Below are 21,843 nucleotides of genomic sequence, written 5' to 3' on the forward strand. Positions count from 1 at the left end.
GCCCTGTTTCCTTCCAGGAGATTCCTAGAGAGGCCCCACAGAGGCTTCCCCCCACCTTTTTCAGCCCTGTTTCCTCCCAGGAGATTCCTAGAGAAGCCGCACGGAGGCTTCTCCCTGTCTTTTCCAGTTACAGTTTTGGAGGCTTGGGTTTGTAATTGGAAAATGGTTCTTGAGAAGAGGCAAAAAAATCTTGAACACCCAGTTTTTATCTATAAAAGTTCATAAGTAGAAGCATTTGTAGGTAGATGTACCACTGTACTGACTTAACTAGGTACAGTACTTTCAGTGGAGCCATTTTTGCAAATAAAGTATTAACAATTTCCAATTTTTCCAGTAAAAGTTTGAACTTAATACCAGAATAACTTTTGGATTATTTTTAATATATATGATGTCATTGATAAGCAGTTGAACTTGAAGTGATTTGTGAAGGGTGACTATTACTTAATGAATTTAAACTGCAATTAATATTCTTTGAGTGAACATTTATAGAAATTCACTTAAACTGTGATATATTTAGCAGGTCTTAAATTCAAGGGATTGGGTGTTTTTTTGTTTTTTTTATTTTGGATGTCAGAAATGTTCATAGCTCTCAAATTAGAGTGATTTTATGGTATTAGCAGCTTTCTGTCTGATGGGATTTTCAGTAACCTGTGTTCATTCAAGTAATGGATAAAATGTTTTCTTATTCATAACATGATTGCTGCTGAGAAATACAAAGCCATTAAAATGCTTTACAGTTTATTGCATAAAACAGAAAGGATTATGATAAATACTGATCCTTAATTTAATAATCCATTGTTCTTAATTTGTTAACATTTAATTTAATAATTCACTGTTTTTAACTTGCTAAATTTTAAATTCAATAATTCACTTCTGTAATTTATTAATATTTAATCCATTGTAATTCAGAACTTTCAGCTTGGAAGAGGCCTCATGAAAGATGGGAAAAAGTAATTTAATTAATAGCAAAGCATAAATATAGAGGACTTTTTATGATAGTTGATGCCCTACAGAAATTGAGTCCAGGAGGCGGAAATTGATATTATATAATTAAAAATGGAGAATTCTGCAGCATGATTGTTTAGATACTCAGCCAGTGTAATTTAGCATAGTGTATATTATTATCTGCTTGGAAGAAGTACCATATTACGAGTCTGTGGAGAGGGGCGGCATACAAATCTAAATAATAATAATAATAACAACAATAACAATAACAATAATAATAAATTAAGACTTAAGGGAATCATAGGATTCACTGTCCATTACTTCTGAGTTGTTATAATATACACATACATAGCAATTTTGTTAGAACAAGATAGGAGAGAAATGTTCACTATCTCCCAAGCTCTCCCAGTCTCTTTTATCCTCATAGTTGTATGTGTCCAGATTATTTCACTTCAATTGGAACATGACCATTCAATCCTCTTTTATGATTCACTTATTTGCTCATTTAGCAATCCCAGATTCTGGGTTTCAGGTCATGTTGTAAACCAGGATGCAGCAGTGAGGCCTATACAATCATGAATTAATGCCTTGTCTTCAGACGTTGTGGCTGCTCTATCAACAGGGGTGGGCTACTGCCCGAACAGGGAGGGGGGAATGCAGTGGGGTAGCAAAAATGGAGCTTCAGCCCAGAACACCCAATTTGCACTGAAAGATATTAAAGAAAATGCAGGGTTTCCTGCATAAGCCACGCCCACAGTGTGGTAGTAAAATTTTTGGTAGCCCTTCACTGTCTATCCCTGAAGACCTTTAAGAATAGATTGGATATCCACTTGTTTGGAATGGTATAGGTCAGTGATGGCAAACCTATGGCACAGATGCCAGAGGTGGCAAGTGGAGCGATATCTGCTGGCACACGAGCTGTTGCCCTAGTTCAGCTCCAATGTACATGTGTGTGCCAAAGAGCTGCTTTTTGGCTCTCACAGAGGCTCTGGGAGAGGTTGTTTGGCTTCCAGAAAGCCTTTGGGGATAGGGGAGGGCATTTTTATCCTCCCCCAGCTCCAGGAAAGTCTTTGGAGCCTGGGAAGGGCAAAACATGAGCCTACTGGGCCCACCAGAAAGTATGACACTTCCGGCCTTCAGAGAGCCTCCGGTAGGCGAGGGAAGCTGTTTTCGCCCCCCCCCCCCCCCCGAGGAATTATGGGTGTGGGCACTCATGTATGTGCGATAGAACACACCCACGCTCTTTCGGCACCTAAGGCGATTTTTTTTTGTTTCGCATGCCAAAAGATGTGTGTGTGTGTGTGTGCGTGCGCAGGACTTTCTGAAGCCTGGTAGGTGAAAAAAATGCCCAAACAGACAAACTGGAAGTTCAGGAAAACACACTTCCGGTTTGCCCATTGTTCTGTTTTTTGCACTCTGGAGCTTCAGGAAGCTTCCCTGCACAACAGCAAACCGGAATTGCATTTTCCCAAACTTTCAGTTTGTCTGTTGGGTTTTTGTTTTGTTTTTTCATCTCCGGGGCTTCAGGGAAGCTCACCTTCTTCAGTGATGAGTTTCTATGGGTACGGTCAGGTACCCAGAAACGGTAGGAAAAAAATGAATTTTTTTCCTTTTTTTTCTTTCTGGACTCTGGGTATGGTTTTCCTATTGCAATGAATGAGGTTTGAATGTGTATAATTTTAGAAAATCTGTGTGTGTGTGTGTGTGTGTGTGTACATAGGCGTACAGTTTATATAGTAGATAATGTATATTTTGTGTGCCTGTGGGTAATGTGTATGTATACATACGGCATATATATATACAGTAGAATTAAATAGTATATTTTGGATGTTCAGTAATAGTAAATAGATAGGGAAATTATATCTCTTTGAGGCAAGGAGAGGCCAGGTACCCTAACCCTAACCCAAACCCTTGACGTCAGTGACGTCAAGTTGGCAACCTTTAAGCCAGTCACATGACCCTTTAAGCCACCCCTGGTCACATGTTTGTCAAGCCACTCCACCTGGTCACATGGCTGGCAAGCCACACCCACAAAATAAGCCACGCCCACAGCGTGGTAGTAAAAAATTTTTGCAGCCCTTCACTGACCTTTTTCAAGTCAAAAGCAACACACAAAGGGATGTTTCATAATTTTAATTTCACATAACAACCTCTGAAATGTTTGGTCTGATTTTAACTGTTCTCAGGTCAACACATTAAATGTCAATAAAAAAGAAAGGTTATATGGAAATTTTTATTGGCTCAATATGGTTAATGATAACAACATCTTACCTGTTGTTAAAATTTGCTGAAGGATTGAATATTTTTTAGGGGGAAAAAAAGACATTAAAGGTCTTAATTTAAATCAGGCATGTAGCCCTCAACAACTAGTAATGCAACCCCACAAAATAATGAATATGTATGAAGTTTGTTATTTATTAAATTTTATATTTTATACATGGCCCAAGACAATTCCTTTTCACTCAGTGTGGGTCAGGCAAGCTAAGTGGTTGGATAAGCTTGGTTTAAATGTATAGTTACACCATGTAAAAGAAAATGCTGAGAAGCAGGTAATTTTGCTAAATCACAGCTCACATTAGAGAAACATCTTTCAGCTGTGGCGAGGGGGGCGTTTGCCCAGGTTCACCCGGTGCACCAGTTGCGGCCCTATTTGGACCAGGAGTCACTGCTCATAGTCACTCATGCCCTCATCACCTCGAGGCTCCACTACTGTAATGCTCTCTACATGGGGCTACCTTTGAAAAGTGTTCGGAAACTTCAGATCGTGCAGAATGCAGCTGCGAGAGCTATCATGGGCTTTCCTAAATACGCCCATGTCACACCAACACTCCGCAGTCTGCATTGGTTGCCGATCAGTTTCCGGTCACAATTCAAAGTGTTGGTTATGACCTATAAAGCTCTTCATGGCACCGGACCAGAATATCTCCGGGACCGCCTTCTGCCGCACGAATCCCAGTGACCAGTTAGGTCCCACAGAGATGGCCTTCTCCGGGTCCTGTCAACTAAACAATGTCATTTGGCGGGACCCAGGGGAAGAGCCTTCTCTGTGGTGGCCCCGACCCTTTGGAACCAACTCCCCTCAGATATCAGAGTTGCCTCCACCCTCCTAGCCTTTCGTAAGCTCCTTAAAACCCACCTCTGTCATCAGGCATGGGGGAATTGATACTTTCCCTCCCCCTAGGCGTATAAAATTTATGCATGGTATGCTAGTATGTATGATTGGTTTCTAAATTGGGGTTTTAAATTAACTTAAATATTAGATTTGTTTACATTGTATTATTATTGCTGTTAGCCGCCCCGAGTCTGCGGAGAGGGGCGGCATACAAATCTGATAAATAAATAAATAAATAAATAAATAAAAGAAAGAAAGAAAGAAAGAAAGAAAGAAAGAAAGAAAGAAGGATCTGCCAGCAAACACCCAAGAATTCTACTGTTGAATCCTGAGTTACAGGTAGTCTCTTTTATTGGAAGATGATAATGAAAAATGATAACTCTTTGTGTCAAAACTTTCATATTACAGACAGAGACCAACAGAAAAGAGAGAAGCTCATCAAAGCTGTTGAAAAGTTCAAGAAAGAAGTAGCATTGATCCATTCTACCCCATTATGTCAGTCTAGAGGTGTTTCCACTAGGAATCACAACGTAAGATGATATACTATGTAACCCCAGGGGTGGGTTCTAACTTACATCACTGCCAGTTCACTTCCTCCCAAGCTGTGTGGCCACGCCTCATAGGTGCCTGCATGTATAGTGCCAAAAAATCTGAAAAAGATTCCTCCCAAAAAAGCTTAAAAACAAGATGGTGATGCATGCACAGTGCCAGAAACCCAGCTTCTATTTGCAGAAGAAAACTAACTCAAAAAAAATATCCAAAAAACAAAAAAGATGGCAGCACCCACGGACCGGCATTGACCAAACTGTTTCCGTGACGTCATCAGTTTGCTACTGGTTTGGGCGAACTGGTCCAAAGCAGGAGGAGCCCACTTGTGATGTAGCCTGTTTTGGAGGCAATGGATAGGAAGTGAATGTCTCTTCCGGGACAGTGGTGGGATTCAAACTTTTTTACTACTGGTTCTGTGGGTGTGGCAGGGGAAGGATATTGTAGAATCTTTATTCCCATCCCCACTCCAGGGGAAGGTTACTGCAAAATTTCAATTCTCTCCCCACTCCAGAGGAAGGTTACTGCAAAATCCCCATTTCCTATGAATCAGCTGGGACATGAAAGGCAGAGAATTGATGGGGGCGGAGCCAGTCAGAGGTGGTAAGAACCAGTTCTCTGAACTACTCAAATTTCCACTACCAGTGCTCTAGAACTGGTCAGAACCTACTGAAACTCACCTCTGTTCCAGGGGGCTGTATTCCAGTGTCTGATGAATCCATGAAAACCAAGCTTTAAATATTTTAACTGATTGGATTATTTATGATTTTTACTACTTGCTGTGAGCCGCCCCGAGTCTTCGGAGAGGGGCGGCATACAAATCCAAATAATAAATAAATAATAAATAAAATAAATTTGTTCACAGAATGAATGAAACACTAAGTTAGCGAAAGCTTGATGTTATAATTGTCTACCATAAAAAAAACTTATTTTCCTAAGGTACTGAACACTTTTATTAGGTGCTAGTTCAGCAGCAATAAGCGTAATTTATTTTCAAACTCTGTATAGTTTTAGCTTATTTCATTTGATTTGATTTTGCTCAGATTAAATTACAGTATAATTGTATTAATTAGTCAGATTGTGACTAATGTTAAATTAGGGATTGTGGTCAATGTTAAATTTCATTTGTCTTTCAATTTTATCATCCCTTCAGCAAAATGAGCCATGTGATTTGAGATGATCCTATGAGTTAAAACTATTATGAATATCAGTAGGTTGATGAATCAATGAAAGTGTTTCTTCCTACTCATATTTTCATACTTCTATCCACCTTCCTCATTAGGTGTGAAATGATTAAATGTTATTTCCCATCTATATTTTTGCAAGACCTATCCATGGAAAATGGAAGCCTCTTTTTATAACGTCAATCCCAGACTGAACATAAATTTCTGCTGATTCCAAATCATATCCTCTTATCATCCTTTTATAAAGTACGATTTACCTGTCACCAATTCTTGAGCCAAAAATTTTATATGCTTGATTTTTTTTCTCCCATAAGTAGAATGTATCTCTGCTTTTTAAAAAAAACTGCAGTAATAAAGCAAGCCCAGCTAAACATTTACTCTGCTATATTGCAATGTTTATCAGAGACATTTGATTTCAAACATAGGAAAACTTCTAAACAGCAATTTCTTCCTGGATTGTGGAATGGTTAGAATTTGATTTCCCACCTACTGTATGTCCTAACAACTGAATCCACTATATTTGTTCTCCTTTGTAAGATTTCAGGCATATAACTCCAAGGACATTTACATGTTTAAAATGTTCTGTTTATTTTTCCTAAATTCTCAGTGGTTACCAAATCACCTGAATTTGGTTTCAAGAGCAAGATCATCTCCTTCGAGAAAAGAAGAGCAGAAGCCTTCCAAATGTTCCAAGAAAATGTATGCAAGTCTCCAGCCCTCGATTTTGAAGCCCGAAGATATTCAAGCTTCACTCTTATCTCGTACATACCGAAATGCACTCCAGCCATGTGCATTATCTCTTTCCCGGTCTCCTGGGAAATTGTATCAGAGCCCTAAGAAGAAGTCTACTAGTGGAGATCTACTGGACACCCATGCTGATTGGTTTACAGAAACAAAGCAGCCTTTTACCCCAAAGCTCTTAAAAACAGCAAGTAAATCATTTCTTTCAAACTATCGGTATTATAACCATCCGTGCAGGAAGAAAAACCTTTCTCCTCGTTCACAATCATGCAAAAGATCAAGAAATGTTTCCAGGTAAAGGGTTTGTCAGCTTATTATCAACGGGTTTTACAATTACCGTATTTTTGGTGTATAAGACGCACCTTTTCCATCCCAAAAAAGAGGCTGATAATAGGGTGTGTCTAATATAGCTTTTTCCCCCTGGCCCTAACTAGCTACTTCATTGTTTCTCTCTGTGAAGAACGTTTTTTAAGCCTTAAGTCTTTGCAGGGGTTTTTCCATTGTTCTAACTTGCTCCAAATAAGTTTCTTTCCAGCCCTAACCAGGTGCTAACAATGTTCCCAGCTTTAATCGGCTTGCAAGCTCTTTCATTGTTACTCTCTGCGAAGAATGTTTTCCAAACCCTGTCTTTGTAGGGTTGTTTTTTCACTGCTTTACTTGCTTCAGATGTTTCTTTCCAGCCCTAACCAGGTGCTGTTAATGTTCCCAAGCTCTTTCATTGTTACTCTCTATGAAGAATGTTTTCCAAGCCCCAAGTCTTTGCAGTTTTCCCCCCATTGGTCTAACTTGCTCCAAATGTTTCTTTCCAGCCCTAACCAGGTGCTAATGATGTTCCCAGCTCTTACCCTCTTGCAAGCTCTTTCACTGTTACTGTCTCAGAATAAAGTTTTTTTAAAGCCCTTAACCAGGGGAGAAAATAATGTGCTGAAGCTGACCAGACTAAGGACGCTAGCCAGATGAATACCTGGTAAGCAGATTCTTTTCCCTATTTTCCACCCCCAAAACTAAGGTTCGTCTTATACTCTGGTGCGCCTTATACTCTGAAAAGTACGGTAGTTGGTGAAGCTGAACCAATCTCAGCTTCAGACAAGTAAATTTTAAACTGCTGTCACTGTAGTTGATATATTTTATATTTTTTTCATCTTCCAGGTCTATGGATAATGAGTCGCTAAGAACTGATATGGATGACCCTCCGTGCCAGCCACTCAAGGTTTCTTATCATTCAGTAATGGATTAAATTACGCAGGCAGTAACATTAATAAATATCAACATTAGTATTAAAATGTATTGGGCATTGCTCAGTTTTTTTAATTTATCCATATTGAAGTTTGAATTCTTTACTCACATGCACTTGGAACAGAAGTCTCATTTGATTCAAGGAGTCTGATTTCTGAGAAGACACGAATTAGATTGTGTTGTGAATAATGTTATTTGATTCTTCTAAGTAAAACTAGTTGTGAAAGCAATTTAAAACTGTACTTCTTTGGGAAATCTGGTATTTCAGAGTGGATAATGACGGTGGGGTTTTGTGACGGTAGACCTAAAATATAGCGCTGCTTTGAAAACACAATGTTTAAAAACATATAAAAGTCATAACTCAATCCAATGCAGAATTCTCGCTCTTAAAAGAAAATGTAAAAACATAAATCAGGTGTATACTAATGTAGTCAGAAATTATGTGGAAAAAACACACTGTTATTTTGCTCTTCAGAAAAAAAGCTGCTTTCCTTTGAAAGCAGATTTTCCCAAAGACATGCAGAATTAAAACTTCCATAATTTGTCCTCAGAGAGGGACAGTAAATAAATCAGATAGATAGATAGATAGATAGATAGATAGATAGATAGATAGATAGATAGATAGATAGATAGATAGATAATTTGCAGACAGTATCTGTGATTGTGTGTGTGTGTGTGTGCTTTGTAGTGTTAACCAACTCAAGGCAGCACACAGAACAAGTGAACAACAGAATGTAACAGCTAAAACAACAACAACTGGAAATCACAATCTAGGGAATAAAGAATGCAGCATATTAATTGAGCCGTGGTGGCACAGCAGGTAGAGTGCTGTACTGCAGGCCACTGAAGCTAACTATAGATCTGTAGGTCAGCGGTTCAAATCTCATCACCAGCTCAGGGTTGACTCAGCCTTCCATCCTTCCAAGGTGGGTAAAATGAGGACCCGGATTGTGGGGGCAATATGCTGGCTCTGTTAAAATGTGCTATTGCTAACATGTTGTAAGCTGCCCTGAGTCTAAGGAGAAGGGCGGCATCAACAATTGAATGAATGAATGAATGAATGAATGAAGGAAGGAAGGAAGGAAGGAAGGAAGACAGAAAGACAGACAGAAAGAAAGAAAGAAAGAAAGAAAGTATACGCAACAAATATTGTATATTCTATATTTTAAGAGCTGGTTTTGTTGTCCTGTATCTGAAAATGAGCAAGTATTTTCCTTTTATCAATTATTAAAGTCTTTTCAGAGAGACATTTTGTGCTTTATGTTCTTGCCCATTCAAACTGGGGATTTTTTTTCCTCCCAGAAAAGTGAATAATAATCAGCGTAGCACACATGCTCAAAAATGTAATTACTGTGAAGCTACCTATTGTGAAGCTACCTAGGATTTTGCATTGCCTTGAAGCTTTTTGTTACTTCCTACTTGTACTTCGCTAAAGGCAGAAGAGCATTGATCCTGACACTGAATCTAGGCAGATGCCTCCTTGGGCTTTGACAAGGGCAGCTGGAGAAGACAAAGCTATATGTATTCTCTCGCACACTTTGTCAACACTTGGGGTGAACAAGGAGTGACCTGTCCTCTGCAGCATCCATTAAAACTTTAGAATGCAAAGTGAAGCAACATAGCTGCTTTGGAACAAATGTTTGCCAAAGCAAATAACTATTCAATGATTTTCACAGCTTTCGTATAAAGCAATGAATGAGATAAAGCAATTGCTAATGTCTTTTTGTGTGTGTGTTTAAAAATTATAGAAACCCTCTGGGAACTCGACTACTATTCAAACACTTCTTCGTGCAAAGTGAGTTCTGCATTTTTTTTAAAAAAAAAATAAGAATATTGTTCCCTGTGCAACAAAATATTAAAATTGTGTCTGAAATATGGCGACAATTCCTTTGTAAGAACCTAAATTCAGGATTCTGAATGACCCGGGCAAAGTCCTAATGTAGTCTGGCTTCTTCTTCTCTACCTGATGCTTCTGAGACTGGAAGCAGGATAAATGATCTATCTATGCTAATATTAATGTATCAATGATGAGAGCATCAGGGGTGCAAAAATATATCAGGTAGGTAAACATTCCACCTTTCTTTTTCAGCCCTCGGAATAGATTTTGCCTTGTTTATTCTGCAGGGTGGTGGTTAGAAAGCAGAGCACCCTTTGCTTCCGGAAGCTTAAAAGTTTTTTTAAAATCACATTTGGGCTCAGTGCTGGTTCACGATCACACTATGCTCTAATGTAAGGTTTTGCCTTAATGTCATGGGTTTCGGACAATGGTTTGGGTAACCTTTTGATGGCCAGATGTTGCACTTGGCTTTGGGGAGGACTGAGGGTATAACACCAGATTGGCTGATCCTTTTTAAACTGACTCCAGAGATAGTTTATTTATTCCCCTTCATTTTTAACAAAATGTTCTGCTTATTTTAGGGTTTACTGAACAGGTTTTGTATATTTACATCTCATAATGATGTGGAGCTCTTTTTTGTTCATTGTGATTAAAAAAAACAACACCGCAGGAAGTATAAGAAAGACTTCAGGGGCTACGGCTACAAAGCTTAGTGATATTTATGATATGATGCTACTATAACCCAAAAAAATCCTTCATTTAACACAGTGTGAATGCAGCTATGATTTTATAGCATCCTTGACAATATCCAGACTTGTGAATAGGTCTCTTGAGTAGAATAACAGACAATTGAGCTCCATATGTTGATGTTGTGACCCAAAAGTCTTTTTTCTCTGCATCCTGCTTCTGACATAGGAACAAATCTTACAGGATTTGTGTAATGACATCATGACACGAGTTTTGCTATTTCCCTGCCATGAACATTGGATAGGTGGACTTCAACTCCTGGAATTCCTAACCAGCATGATTGTTCAATTTCTGAAAGCTGAAGTCATCTGGAGGGCAGTAAAGTTGTCTGTATGATTAGATTGACTTTCAGTTAACTTGTTTCAACAATATCTGCCACTTTTAATGTAAGTAACTTGTAGGAAGAAAATAATTAAAGCATGAGAGCTGATTTTCCTAATGGATAGACTTTTTTGTTTCTTTTTTTAAGAAATGAAGAGTTGAAATACCTGCAACTGCTTCAAGAAATTACGAATTATATTTTGCTAAGAAATTGTTATTGGAAGAAGTGAGTTGGAATTTTTTTAAAAAAATAACCTACTTCTGTGAATAGTATGTAAAACGTGTCACCCTAAAATTAAATGTTGTCTTCATGTTGGCCTAACGTCCACCTGTGTTGGTTCTAAATTGGAATAAACTGTTAAAGATTTCAATATATGTCCATGATGGCAAAAAACATCTTGCAAATTTGGAATTGATTGAGTGAACTTTTTCATTTGTGTGCTTCACAATGGGGAGGCGGGATCCCATCTCCTGAAGCCCATTATGACGCGGAGCCACAATTTATTTATTTATTAGATTTGTATGCCGCCCCTCTCCACAGACACATGAGCCTCTTTCACTGCTCTGCTGTGGCTCCCTGTCACCCTGTCACAGCAGAGGGATGAAAGAGTTGTCACCCTGTCATGGCGGTGGTGATAGGTGGAGTCCCAGTACAGGCATCCCTGTATTTGCCTTTGTGTAGCAACAACATTCCGACTTCGTCATGCTACATTTGTTGTTGCTGCCGGCAAAAAGGGCTGGGAGAGAATGGCAAGGGCGGATCTTGCTGGGTAGAGCCATCCCCCAAGCCTGGTCTTCCTCCTCCCTTGATGGGGCTGAGAGAATTAAGGAATGGTATGGGGAAGGGGTGCACTCCCCTCCCCCAGTTGAGCGCTGAGCACAAATGTCCAGTGAGGAGGGTGACTTGCTCAACAAAAGGCCTCCCATTGGTGAGTCGAACAGTGGAAAGGCCTGACGCAGCTGTAGCTGTCCTGCTGTCGAGTCTACGGAGAGGGGCGGCATATAAATCCAATAAATCTAATCTAATCATCTGCCACCTTTGAAATTTTATTTATTTATTTTTATTGATTGATTTTGTCCATTACACAATGAGGGTTATATTGGGTATACATATAGTGAATACATAATGAAAGTTATAGAGGATATACTCAGAAAAATATATCTAAGAAAGAATAGAAGAGAAGAAATAGTACTAAAATATATCAATGAAAGAATAGAAGAAATATAGGAAAAGAAGAATGGTATAGGAGATATAGGAGAGCAACAGGACAGGGGACGGAAGGCACTCTAGTGCACTTATGTATGCCCCTTACTGACCTCTTAGGAATCTGGAAAGGTCAATCATGGTTAATCTAAGGGTAAAGTGTTGGGGGTTTGGGGATGACACTATGGAGTCCGGTAATGAGTTCCACGCTTCGACAACTCGGTTACTGAAGTCGTATTTTTTACAGTCAAGTTTGGAGTGGTTAATATTAAGTTTAAATCTGTTGTGTGCTCTTGTGTTGTTGTGGTTGAAGCTGAAGTAGTCGCCGACAGGCAGGACATTGCAGCATATAATGTGCCGCACCTTTGAGGAAGCTGGGCAGAAATGGCTGGGACTTTGGGTGGAGCATCAGAGGAGTCGGGACTTTCCCCCCTTCCTCAGCAAGCTAGGCTTGGAGGAGCACAGAGAGTTGTGGGCTGAACACCAGAGCATCAGAAGGCACAGTCTCACATCACGCCAACAAACATTTCCAACATGCACTCTCTTTCCTGAAGTGGGATTGAGTGTGTGGTAGGGGGAAGGGAGCAAGGAACAGTGAGAAGAGTAGGGGAGCTATTAGAAGGAGAAGCCCAGCTGGCTTTGCTTTTGGCATGTGTGTGTGTGTGTGTGTGTGTGTGTGTGTGAAGACCCAATAAATATCCAATTCCCCCAATAAGTAAGGAAAATAAAGGCCCAGCGGTCCAGAGTCCTAAAAGGAGGCGAGGTCTGTTCATCAGATGATCAAAGAGGAAATCAGTTGAAATCTGGATGGGAGGCTATTCAAAGAGAGATCTGCCTGGGTCTCTTTCCTCCTCTCTCTTTGATTCCCCCTCCTGGATTTCTTTCCTAGCCTCATTTTAAGGGGAGGGGGAAGCAAGGTGGGACAAGGTGCTAAAGGCTGCGAGCGGGGTTAGGGTTTATTAAAGATGGGATGAGGAAAAGATGCCATTCCTTTCCCAAGGATCCAGGAAAAGTGGAATAAAAATAGGTGTGTGGGGGTGTATGTATGTGTAAATAACAGCCCGGGAGAGCTTCAGCCACAAACAACAGCTGCTGTTACTTTTGCTGAGACCTTCTAAGCTACACAGCATTCTTTAATATATACTAACAATAATGAACCATAATATACAGGATTAAAGAAAGGAAGGTGAAATTAGGAGTGGGGAAGGAAGGAAGGAAGGAAGGAAGGAAGGGGGGAAGGATGGAGAACGTGATGATCTGCCAGAGGCTACTAAATACACTACACTCCCATCAATCCACAATTGTGCTGTTTAAAGAAATCTAGTGCCAGAGAGAAGTCAAGTTGTGAAAGTATGTTTTAAATTCTTCAGAAATCTTCATTATTCAGATTAAATTGCCATGATGGCACTTTGTGATAAATAAGTGGGTTTGGGTAGCAGTTTGAGCACTTGGTCCCTGAGAATTCTTTATTGGCCAAGTGTGATTGGACACACAAGGAATTTGTCTTGGTGCATATGCTCTCAGTGTATATAAAAGAAAAAGATTTGTTTACATTGTCTTTTTATATTGTTGTTAGCCGCCCCGAGTCTTCGGAGAGGGGCGGCATACAAATCTAATAAATAAATAATAATAAATAAATAAAAAGATACATTTGTCAAGAATCATGTGATACAACACTTAATGTTTGTCATAGGGGTCAAATAAGCAATGAAGAAACAATCAATATTAATAAAAAATATTTGCCATCGCTGATATATACCTTTATTTAATTAAAATCACAATATGTAAATTTATCCCACAGTAAATGTAGGACAATGTAAACAACTTCTAACAAAGCACTGTTGTATCTTTGTCCTAACAGCAATAATACAATTTTTGCTTCAAACTTTCTGTCAGCAAATTCAAATGCTTGTCTGATTCTTCAAGATGCTGACTGCTTTAATTGCTCCTTTGTAAAATGCTTGTGCTCTAACAAAAGAGCAATAGTGGCAATTTGTGTTTTAAATTCATAGCTCTGCAATGTAAAATTCTGGTTCCCTTGTTCTTTACAATCCAACTAACTTCATGTATCAGTTCAATTTATCTTATTCAAAGAATAAGAACACACTGTTATTACTTAACTTTCCGGTAATCAGCTCCCCAGTAAGGAAAGCCAAAATTTTCTCACCCCTCTTTCTTTAAATGATGATGATTTTTTACAAAGCTAAACCAAGATGCCATGAAAGTTATACACGTAAGGCTAAGACAGTACCATACATGTTTGATACTTCTTCTTTATTTATTGGATTTGTATGCCATCCCTCTCTGAGGACTCGGGGCGGCTCACAACATATCTTGCATCAATTCCAACATATGTACATGTGAGATATGATAGCCAATTATTTAATACTCACAAGACCGTGGCAGATCTGGTTTAGAAGTCAAAGGTTTAATCAGAGAACATGCCCTCTTCGGAGAGGGGCGGCATACAAATCTAATAAATAATAATAATAATAATAATAATAATAATTATTATTATTATTATTATTATTATTATTATTATTATTATTATTATTATTATTATTATTTGCAAAGGTGGCCTCCAAGTCTCTTCCCAAGTTGGATTGAGTACAAGGAGAGCATAAGCACATTTTACTATCCATACATTTTATATTTTCTACTCAATACATACCACACATAATAATCTCTCCTCACACCCTCTTTATTTTGTTAAGTCATTCTCTAAACTATTTTATATTCTAAAGGGTCAGCATGACAATTCTCTCCATAGTCATAGGCATCTTGTCTTGTTCTCTGGCAGTATCACCCCGGGCATCTTTCGTATCTTATTGACTAATATCCCATAATGGGCAGCCAAAATTTGTACTGCCACACTGTGGGTGTGACTTATTTTTTAAACCATCACAATAATATTTTACTATTTCCTAGAACTTTTTCAAATGCAACACCAAAAGTTCAGGAAACAATACAGATAATAATCGGAAGAACACAATGTTGGAGAAGGTTGTTCCACTTATCACAAGCGTAGTTATTCCATGATACAAATTAAATAGATAATCAATATTTGGATTCTTGTGATTTGTTGAGCAGGGCTGTTTCAGGAAATTTAAATTTCTTCCAATGCTACTCATTTTTAATTTTAAGATCAAATGTAAGAGAAAATAATAAGCTCAAACACAACACTGATAATTGTTTGAATGCTGTTTCATGTTATGCATTCATGTATAGAATACTTGAATTAAAATATGTTGGCTTAAAACATGATCATTTATATCCTTTATATAGATGTGTTGCTGGATGATGTTCAGCAAATGTTAGACATATCGCATCAAAATATATGGCTTATTCAGTGAGACTTATCAGTGAGGCAAATATGAATGGGTTGTAAATCTATGCACATTTATTTTAGTGTAAATCCCATTGAATTGAAGTTAAATTATCTCTCGTTAGACATCTCACTTTAAATTATCTTTGATCTTGTTTTATTATCTTTGGATAACAATAAAATGGAGATTCTTAGGTGACTCTGAAGATGTAGCAGTTTGTATTTTTAAGTGCCTTAAAAATAAAGTAATATCTATGTTATTATTTTATTGACATAATTTGTTTTCTTTTTCTTTCTTTCCTTTTAAGGTCATTAGGTGATATAATTCGGATGCATATTATCAACAGGTGTGACCTTGATGAGGTGAGTAATACTCATAAACACTGCAATGTATTCCAGGAATAGTCTTATGCAATTCTAGAAAAAATTATATTATTTAGTCTACTAAATAATAATCAGGTGCCAACATGAAATTACAGCTACAAAATGAATTATACAGTATGGGTAATAAGCTCATATTATATGGGTAAAAAAGAAAAAAAGGGAAATGTTTTCTTATATTACAAGGTGCAACTGAACAAAATAAAGTTCGATAGAATAAGTAGCAATCTGCATTTTGGAATAGCTAAATGAGGATTGCTCTTGAAATAAATATTTGGATTTTTCAGTTTCGGAAAGCCTCCAGCACCAACCTGGAAGCCAAAAATGGGTGAGGGTGGGTGCAGGATGTATTCATGGGGAGAGTATGCATGCGCTTACAGCACATGATGGTAAAAAGGTTAGCCGTCACTGATCTAGCTAATTGCAGAATAATTGGATGCTAGACTGGTTTTCTATGGATTGGTATAATAGAATGGGTGATTTTAGCAACTGAAAGGTTCAGACAGTAGTAAAAACAGCATTCAGTAGGCTGTACAAAATCTTTTAAAGAACAATTGAAGCAGAATTTGGGTTGATTTCTGTAGATTATGGTACTTGGCAAAAATTACTCATTAAAGGCAATTGATTTGTAATGTGCCTCAACCAGAATTCATCTTTTTTTAAGGAGACATCCCACAACTATAGAGAGATTTTAGCTATAGAGAGTTTTAATATTGTTGTATAAACAAATTGATGAGTGTGATAATAGCCCTGTAAATTTGTTACAGCAAGTATCTAGTTTGTTATGGAATTAAAAAGTATAGACCTGAAAATTGATCTAGCCAAACTAAGACAGTTGTGATTGACAGGAATGAATATTTGCAAATTATACATAAATAATGAAAATTATAGCAAGGTAGACAAATTTATATATTGGTAGAATATTGCTGAAGATGGGGAAGTGATTTATGGAGAAACTTTTAAGATGCATAAATGCTTTCATAAAATAGGGTACTGATTTGTTGAGAAACATGTCTGTTTCTTGCAAAAGTAGCAAAAGTGCATAGCACCAGAAGGCAGGATAAGAAGCAATGGATGGAAATTAATCAAGTAGAGAACCAATATGGAACTAAAGAGAAATTTCTTAACAATGAGACCAATTAAGTCTTTGGAGAAGGGCGGCATACAAATCTAATAAATAAATAAAATAAAATAAATAAGCTTACCTTCACAAGTTGTGACTACATCAACACTGGAGGTTTTTAAAGAAGAGATTGAACAGCCATTTGTCCAGAATGGTATATAGTCTCCTGCTTGTGTAAGGAATTGGTCTAGAAGTGCTTCCAACTCTGTTATTCTAAATACCTTCTGCCCTTAGGGAAGTAAAGGTAGGGTACATCAGGAGAAATGTAAAAGTGCTAAGTGCTAATACTAGTTTCCTTCTGCAATTTCAAAAAAGTGTAAGATATACTGTATTCTGCAGTATTCAACAAGCAGCCCAACAGGTAATTAGACAGTCCCCATCGTCCAGTTTTCTTTGAAAGTCTATTGGTTGAGGATATCGTTCTGAAGTAGAATGTTCAAGAAATAGTGGGGGGGGGGGTACCACAAGGGTTCACTACATTTATGGAGGGTGAGAGCCAAATTTGGTCTTGAATAGCATGCTGAGAGCCACATTCCAAAAAGTGGACAGGACATACAGTAAATAAAATTAAAGTTGCTTTAATTGAAAGCTGATAATAAAACTTTTTGTGTTTAACTGATTGGCTAATTTCCCCTTGGTTCACATTAAAAAATATAAATTTGAGAGCAACTTTAATGGAGCACCAGATCTCAAAACTTCTAGGACAGTGATGGCGAACCTGTGGCATGGGTGCCACAGATGGCATGCGGAGCCATATCTGCTGGCACATGAGGTGTTGCCCTAGCTCAACTCCAATGTGCATGTGTGTGGCAGCCAGCTGATTTTTGGCTCACACAGAGGCTCTGGGAGAGCGTTTTTGGCTTCCAGAGAGATGGGTGAAGGTGTTTTAATCTCCCCTGGCTCCAGGGAAGCCTTTGGAGCCTGGGGAGGGTGAAACATGAGCCTACTGGGCCTACCAGAAGTTGGGAAACAGGTCGTTTCCAGCCTCCAGAGGGCCTCCGGGGGGGAGCTGTTTTTGCCCTACCCAGGTATTGAGTTATAGGTTTGGGCGCTCACGTATACGCGATAGCGCATGCGCATGCGCATGCTCTTTCGGCACCCAAGGAAAAAAAGGTTTGTCATCACTATTCTAGGATCTATAAGGAAAGCTTTCCAGCCTGTATATGGTTCCAATTGTACATTGCTGCTCTGAATTACAGAGTTCCTATACAGTTCATGTACTTGACACTCATCTTTATTTATGTTATTGGAGTATAAAAATAATAGAAGTAAACAAACTGCAGCTTCATTAGAGAGGAGAGAAGTAAAGAAGAAAGTTAGATTGCATACTTCTAGTTCATTATGAGCTACATTGCATGAACTATAATGACATGTTTGGACACTGGGAGCTCTTTAGGTTGAAATTATGCCTGTGCAGGAGATATTTCTAGGAAATTAGTCTGACCTAAACCCTTGAACATAGCTATAGTAATAACAAACAGTCCAAAGAGTCCAATTTTAAAAAACCTATCTTTCTTTTCTTCCCCGTTTCTCTTCCCCACTTTTTAAAGGTAAAAATACGAAGAATTTGTCAAGCCCTGGAGGAAGATTTGAACATTTGCACTCATCTGCCTGATTCATCTGAGTTACACTGCCTTGAAACTTGGGAATAGCGCTTTAATATAAATTATTTTTTTATAAATTATATTTAGGCCCTAGCTATAGCTAAAGATTTCATAATAAGCATAAGAAAAAAATTACTATGCTGAAAGCAATTTAGATAGTACAATAAACCTTAATTAATCTGCTAATACAAATTGGATTTGTAAATTCCTCTAGACACAAGTATTTTTGTAGACTCTATTAATGAGATTCTCAATTCTTACGAACAACGATCTGTCTATAGGCAAGTATGGTACTGTCCTTTTAGATATATAATTGAACTAAAATAGCTCACACTAAGATAGTTACGAACCTACGTCCCCTGAATAGGTAATTAGCACCTGTTGACTATAAGTATCTAGATGGCAATTTGAAGAGTTAGAATTTTCTGTATCTCTTCACTGCCATCTGTTGCTACTCCATATTTTTGCAGTTCTGGAATTGTAAATCATGCAACTTATCTCAAAATAACATAAAAGCTTATTTGCTCTCTAACGATCTGCCCAGATTTTTGAACCCTAGCAATGTTAGCTCTACCAGAACAACCATCTCAGATTGTGAGATCAAGTATTAAATTTATAATTCGGATCCCCTTTACCTGGCAGCATTTGTACATTGATCTGTATGATTTCATTGTTGTAATTATGTGACTGAAAAGTGAGCTTTTATTTTAAATTGCATTCAGACTTTTAAAGTTGCTTGTCATCATGTGATATTTAAAATTTATATAAACAATTTACACAGATTCCATTTATGTATCTATCGCTGCATTGTTACAGAAAGATGATATCAGCAAAGGGTCAGCATTGTGGGTTCCAATTGCTGATTTTTTTGAATCACCAATATCTTGTGATATTATCAACTAAAAGACTTAATTAACTCATCGAAGGACTTTGGTCATTAAAAAATTATGCTTTTTTAAATTTGGAGATTCTTAGCCATCCAGATCATGTTTCAAAAACACCTTTGGGACAATATTTTTTGTGCCTATCCAGCAGCCCCTGGTGGCTTATATATATCAGTTATTATAATTTATTTTGAAATGGTTACCTGTTCCCAGGGGTGGGCTGCTGCCCAGATGGGGGGGACACAGTGGGCTAGCGAAAATGGAGCTCCACCCCAGAGCACAGAAAGATGTTGAAAGAAAATGCAGGGCATCATACATAAGCCACGCCTACAGCGTGGTAATAAAAGTTTTAGTAGCCCTTCACTTCCTGTGCCTTATATTTTACAGTACAAAATATGGGCACAGAGAGATTTAATATATATTAAAGTCTATTTATGTTTCAGCTTAATAGTGAAATTGTGTAAACGTTTATTTAGAAATCCTGCTGACTTAAACATGCCGTACATCTAGGAAGCTGGAGAACCTTCCAGAACACATTTAGTTATGTGTTATATGTATAGGAAAAAGAAGTGTTATTGCTCAAGTAGATATTCCTTTTATGATTACCACGCTAATCTGCTCCCTTATCTTAACTCAGTTCCAAAGAGACAGTGTCTGTTTTCATCAGAATGAAACCAACTGAGAAAAAGAAATTCATATCCTCGGGATACTAATAACTAAAAATCTAAGTGCCAAAGCCCACTGCAACAACATCGCTAAGAAGGCTTCAAGAGTTGTTAATCTAATCCTACGTAGCTTCTGCTCTGGAAATCTCACACTACTTACCAGAGCTTACAAAACTTTCGCCAGACCCATCCTTGAATACGGCTCATCTGTTTGGAACCCATATCGCATCTCAGACATTAACACCCTTGAAAATGTTCAAAGATACTTCACAAGAAGAGCCCTTCATTCCTCCACTCGAAACAGAATTCCCTACGAAACTAGACTTACAATCCTGAGTCTTGAAAGCTTAGAACTACGACGCCTTAAACATGATCTAAGTATTGCCCACAAGATCATGTGTTGCAATGTCCTGCCTGTCAAAAACTACTTCAGCTTCAACCACAACAACACAAGAGCACACAACAGATTCAAGCTTAACATTAACCGCTCCAAAGTTGACTGTAAAAAATATGACTTTAGTAATCGGGTTGTTGAAGCATGGAACTCATTACCGGACTCCGTAGTATTATCCCCTTACCCCCAACATTTTACCCTTAGACAATCCACAGTTGACCTCTCCAGATTCCTAAGAGGTCAGTAAGGGGTATACATAAGCGCACTAGAGTGCCTTCCGTCCCCTGTCCTATAGTCCCTCCTATATCTCGTATTTTTTCTCTACTAGATCCTCTATAACCTTTATTGTGTATTGGACAAAATAAATAAATAAATATCAGAAAATCAAACTGGTTGATTAAAAAAATTCTTTAACATTTGCATCCGTTGCAAGTATTTCACTTTCTAAAATGATGAAAAATGCCCCCCAAATAATGCAGATTGCAGCCAGAACTTTGCAGCTGGTCATAAATGCAAGTTGGTTGTCAGTGCCTAAAATGTGATCACATGACTGTGATGTATATGAGTGTATGGCAGTTGTAACTTTGAGGATGGGTTGCAAATAGCTTTTTTAAAAATCCATTGTAACTTGAAAGAGTTGTTAAGACAATATGTAATATTACAATGTCAGCCTTATGATATTCTGTATGCATATGCATGAAAACACATCAAGAAATTTTTTCTTTGCTTTACATTTTAACGGTTAAGATTTTTCTCTCTCTATTGCATTTCCCTCAAGAGTCAAGACTTGATCAGACAAAATATGTAATCTTTATCAATAGATCAAACTCTCTGTTGTATTTAATTATACTTTTATTTATATACAAATGCCCACAACAAATTTAAAATCAATATAGTGACAGCATGATTTAAAAATGAATGCAATATATAAATTCCCTGTAGCTTTCTAGGGGATTACTTAATTTATATTAGTTACCTACTCCTGTTCTAAGCAAATTTAGAAGAACCATCCATCTAAATTACCTGGAAAGTCTGTAGAAGTGTTTAAGATTTAAATTGAAAAGGTAAGGCTTTTACTTTTAACTCAAAAAAAAAATCTTTGGTACAAAATGTGCAAAGGTACCAGAATATTTAAGCTCTCACTCCACTCCAAGATTCAAATAGGTCTAGAGAGGGACCACAGCAGTATAGAAAGAAAGTGTAAACTCTCTCCAAATAAGACCAAAAGACAATGTCATTGTTGACACTCCTTCAGTAGTTAGCAATGATTTTATTCAATATAAGGTCACTTGATTAATTTATGCATCATGGTTCAAACATTATACTAACTTGCCTTTTCAATTCAGGGTCAACTACCTTCAAGACAATTTTGCAGATCTGGACGTTCTGCTAGAGAGCAAAAGATCTAGAGTTTACTGCTGTGTATGCTTTTTAATTAAGGATTTTGATTGCAATAGTAAAACTGAACACAAACTAAACTTAAAGAAACTGAGCGAAGAAAAACAATACTAAGAATAAAAAGTGCTGGAAAGAAAAAAAGATGAGAATATGATCAAGAAATAGAAAAATACATAGAGAGCTGACTTCCAACCTT

The 21,843-nt window shown here is 37.8% G+C and overlaps 1 protein-coding gene across 7 annotated transcripts in view; it reads left to right on the forward strand.

Moving 5' to 3' along the window:
- Positions 1-20,638, forward strand: part of LOC139157549 (spermatogenesis-associated protein 7 homolog) — a 57,836-nt gene extending 37,198 nt beyond the window's left edge. For 2 of the 7 annotated variants that reach the window (XM_070734416.1, XM_070734419.1), the window contains 7 exons: positions 4,466-4,587; positions 6,395-6,822; positions 7,678-7,738; positions 9,513-9,559; positions 10,818-10,895; positions 15,507-15,561; positions 18,253-20,638. In XM_070734416.1, the coding sequence (XP_070590517.1) occupies positions 4,466-4,587; positions 6,395-6,822; positions 7,678-7,738; positions 9,513-9,559; positions 10,818-10,895; positions 15,507-15,561; positions 18,253-18,354 (893 nt within the window). In that variant the 3' untranslated portion in view covers positions 18,355-20,638. The remainder of the gene's footprint in view (positions 1-4,465; positions 4,588-6,394; positions 6,823-7,677; positions 7,739-9,512; positions 9,560-10,817; positions 10,896-15,506; positions 15,562-18,252) is intronic. The other 5 variants (XM_070734417.1, XM_070734421.1, XM_070734418.1 and 2 more) reach the window with 3 other exon arrangements.
- The last annotated feature ends 1,205 nt before the right edge of the window (positions 20,639-21,843 follow it).

The sequence above is a fragment of the Erythrolamprus reginae genome, chromosome 1 (genome assembly GCF_031021105.1).
Source record: "Erythrolamprus reginae isolate rEryReg1 chromosome 1, rEryReg1.hap1, whole genome shotgun sequence".
Classification (NCBI taxonomy): domain Eukaryota; kingdom Metazoa; phylum Chordata; class Lepidosauria; order Squamata; family Dipsadidae; genus Erythrolamprus; species Erythrolamprus reginae.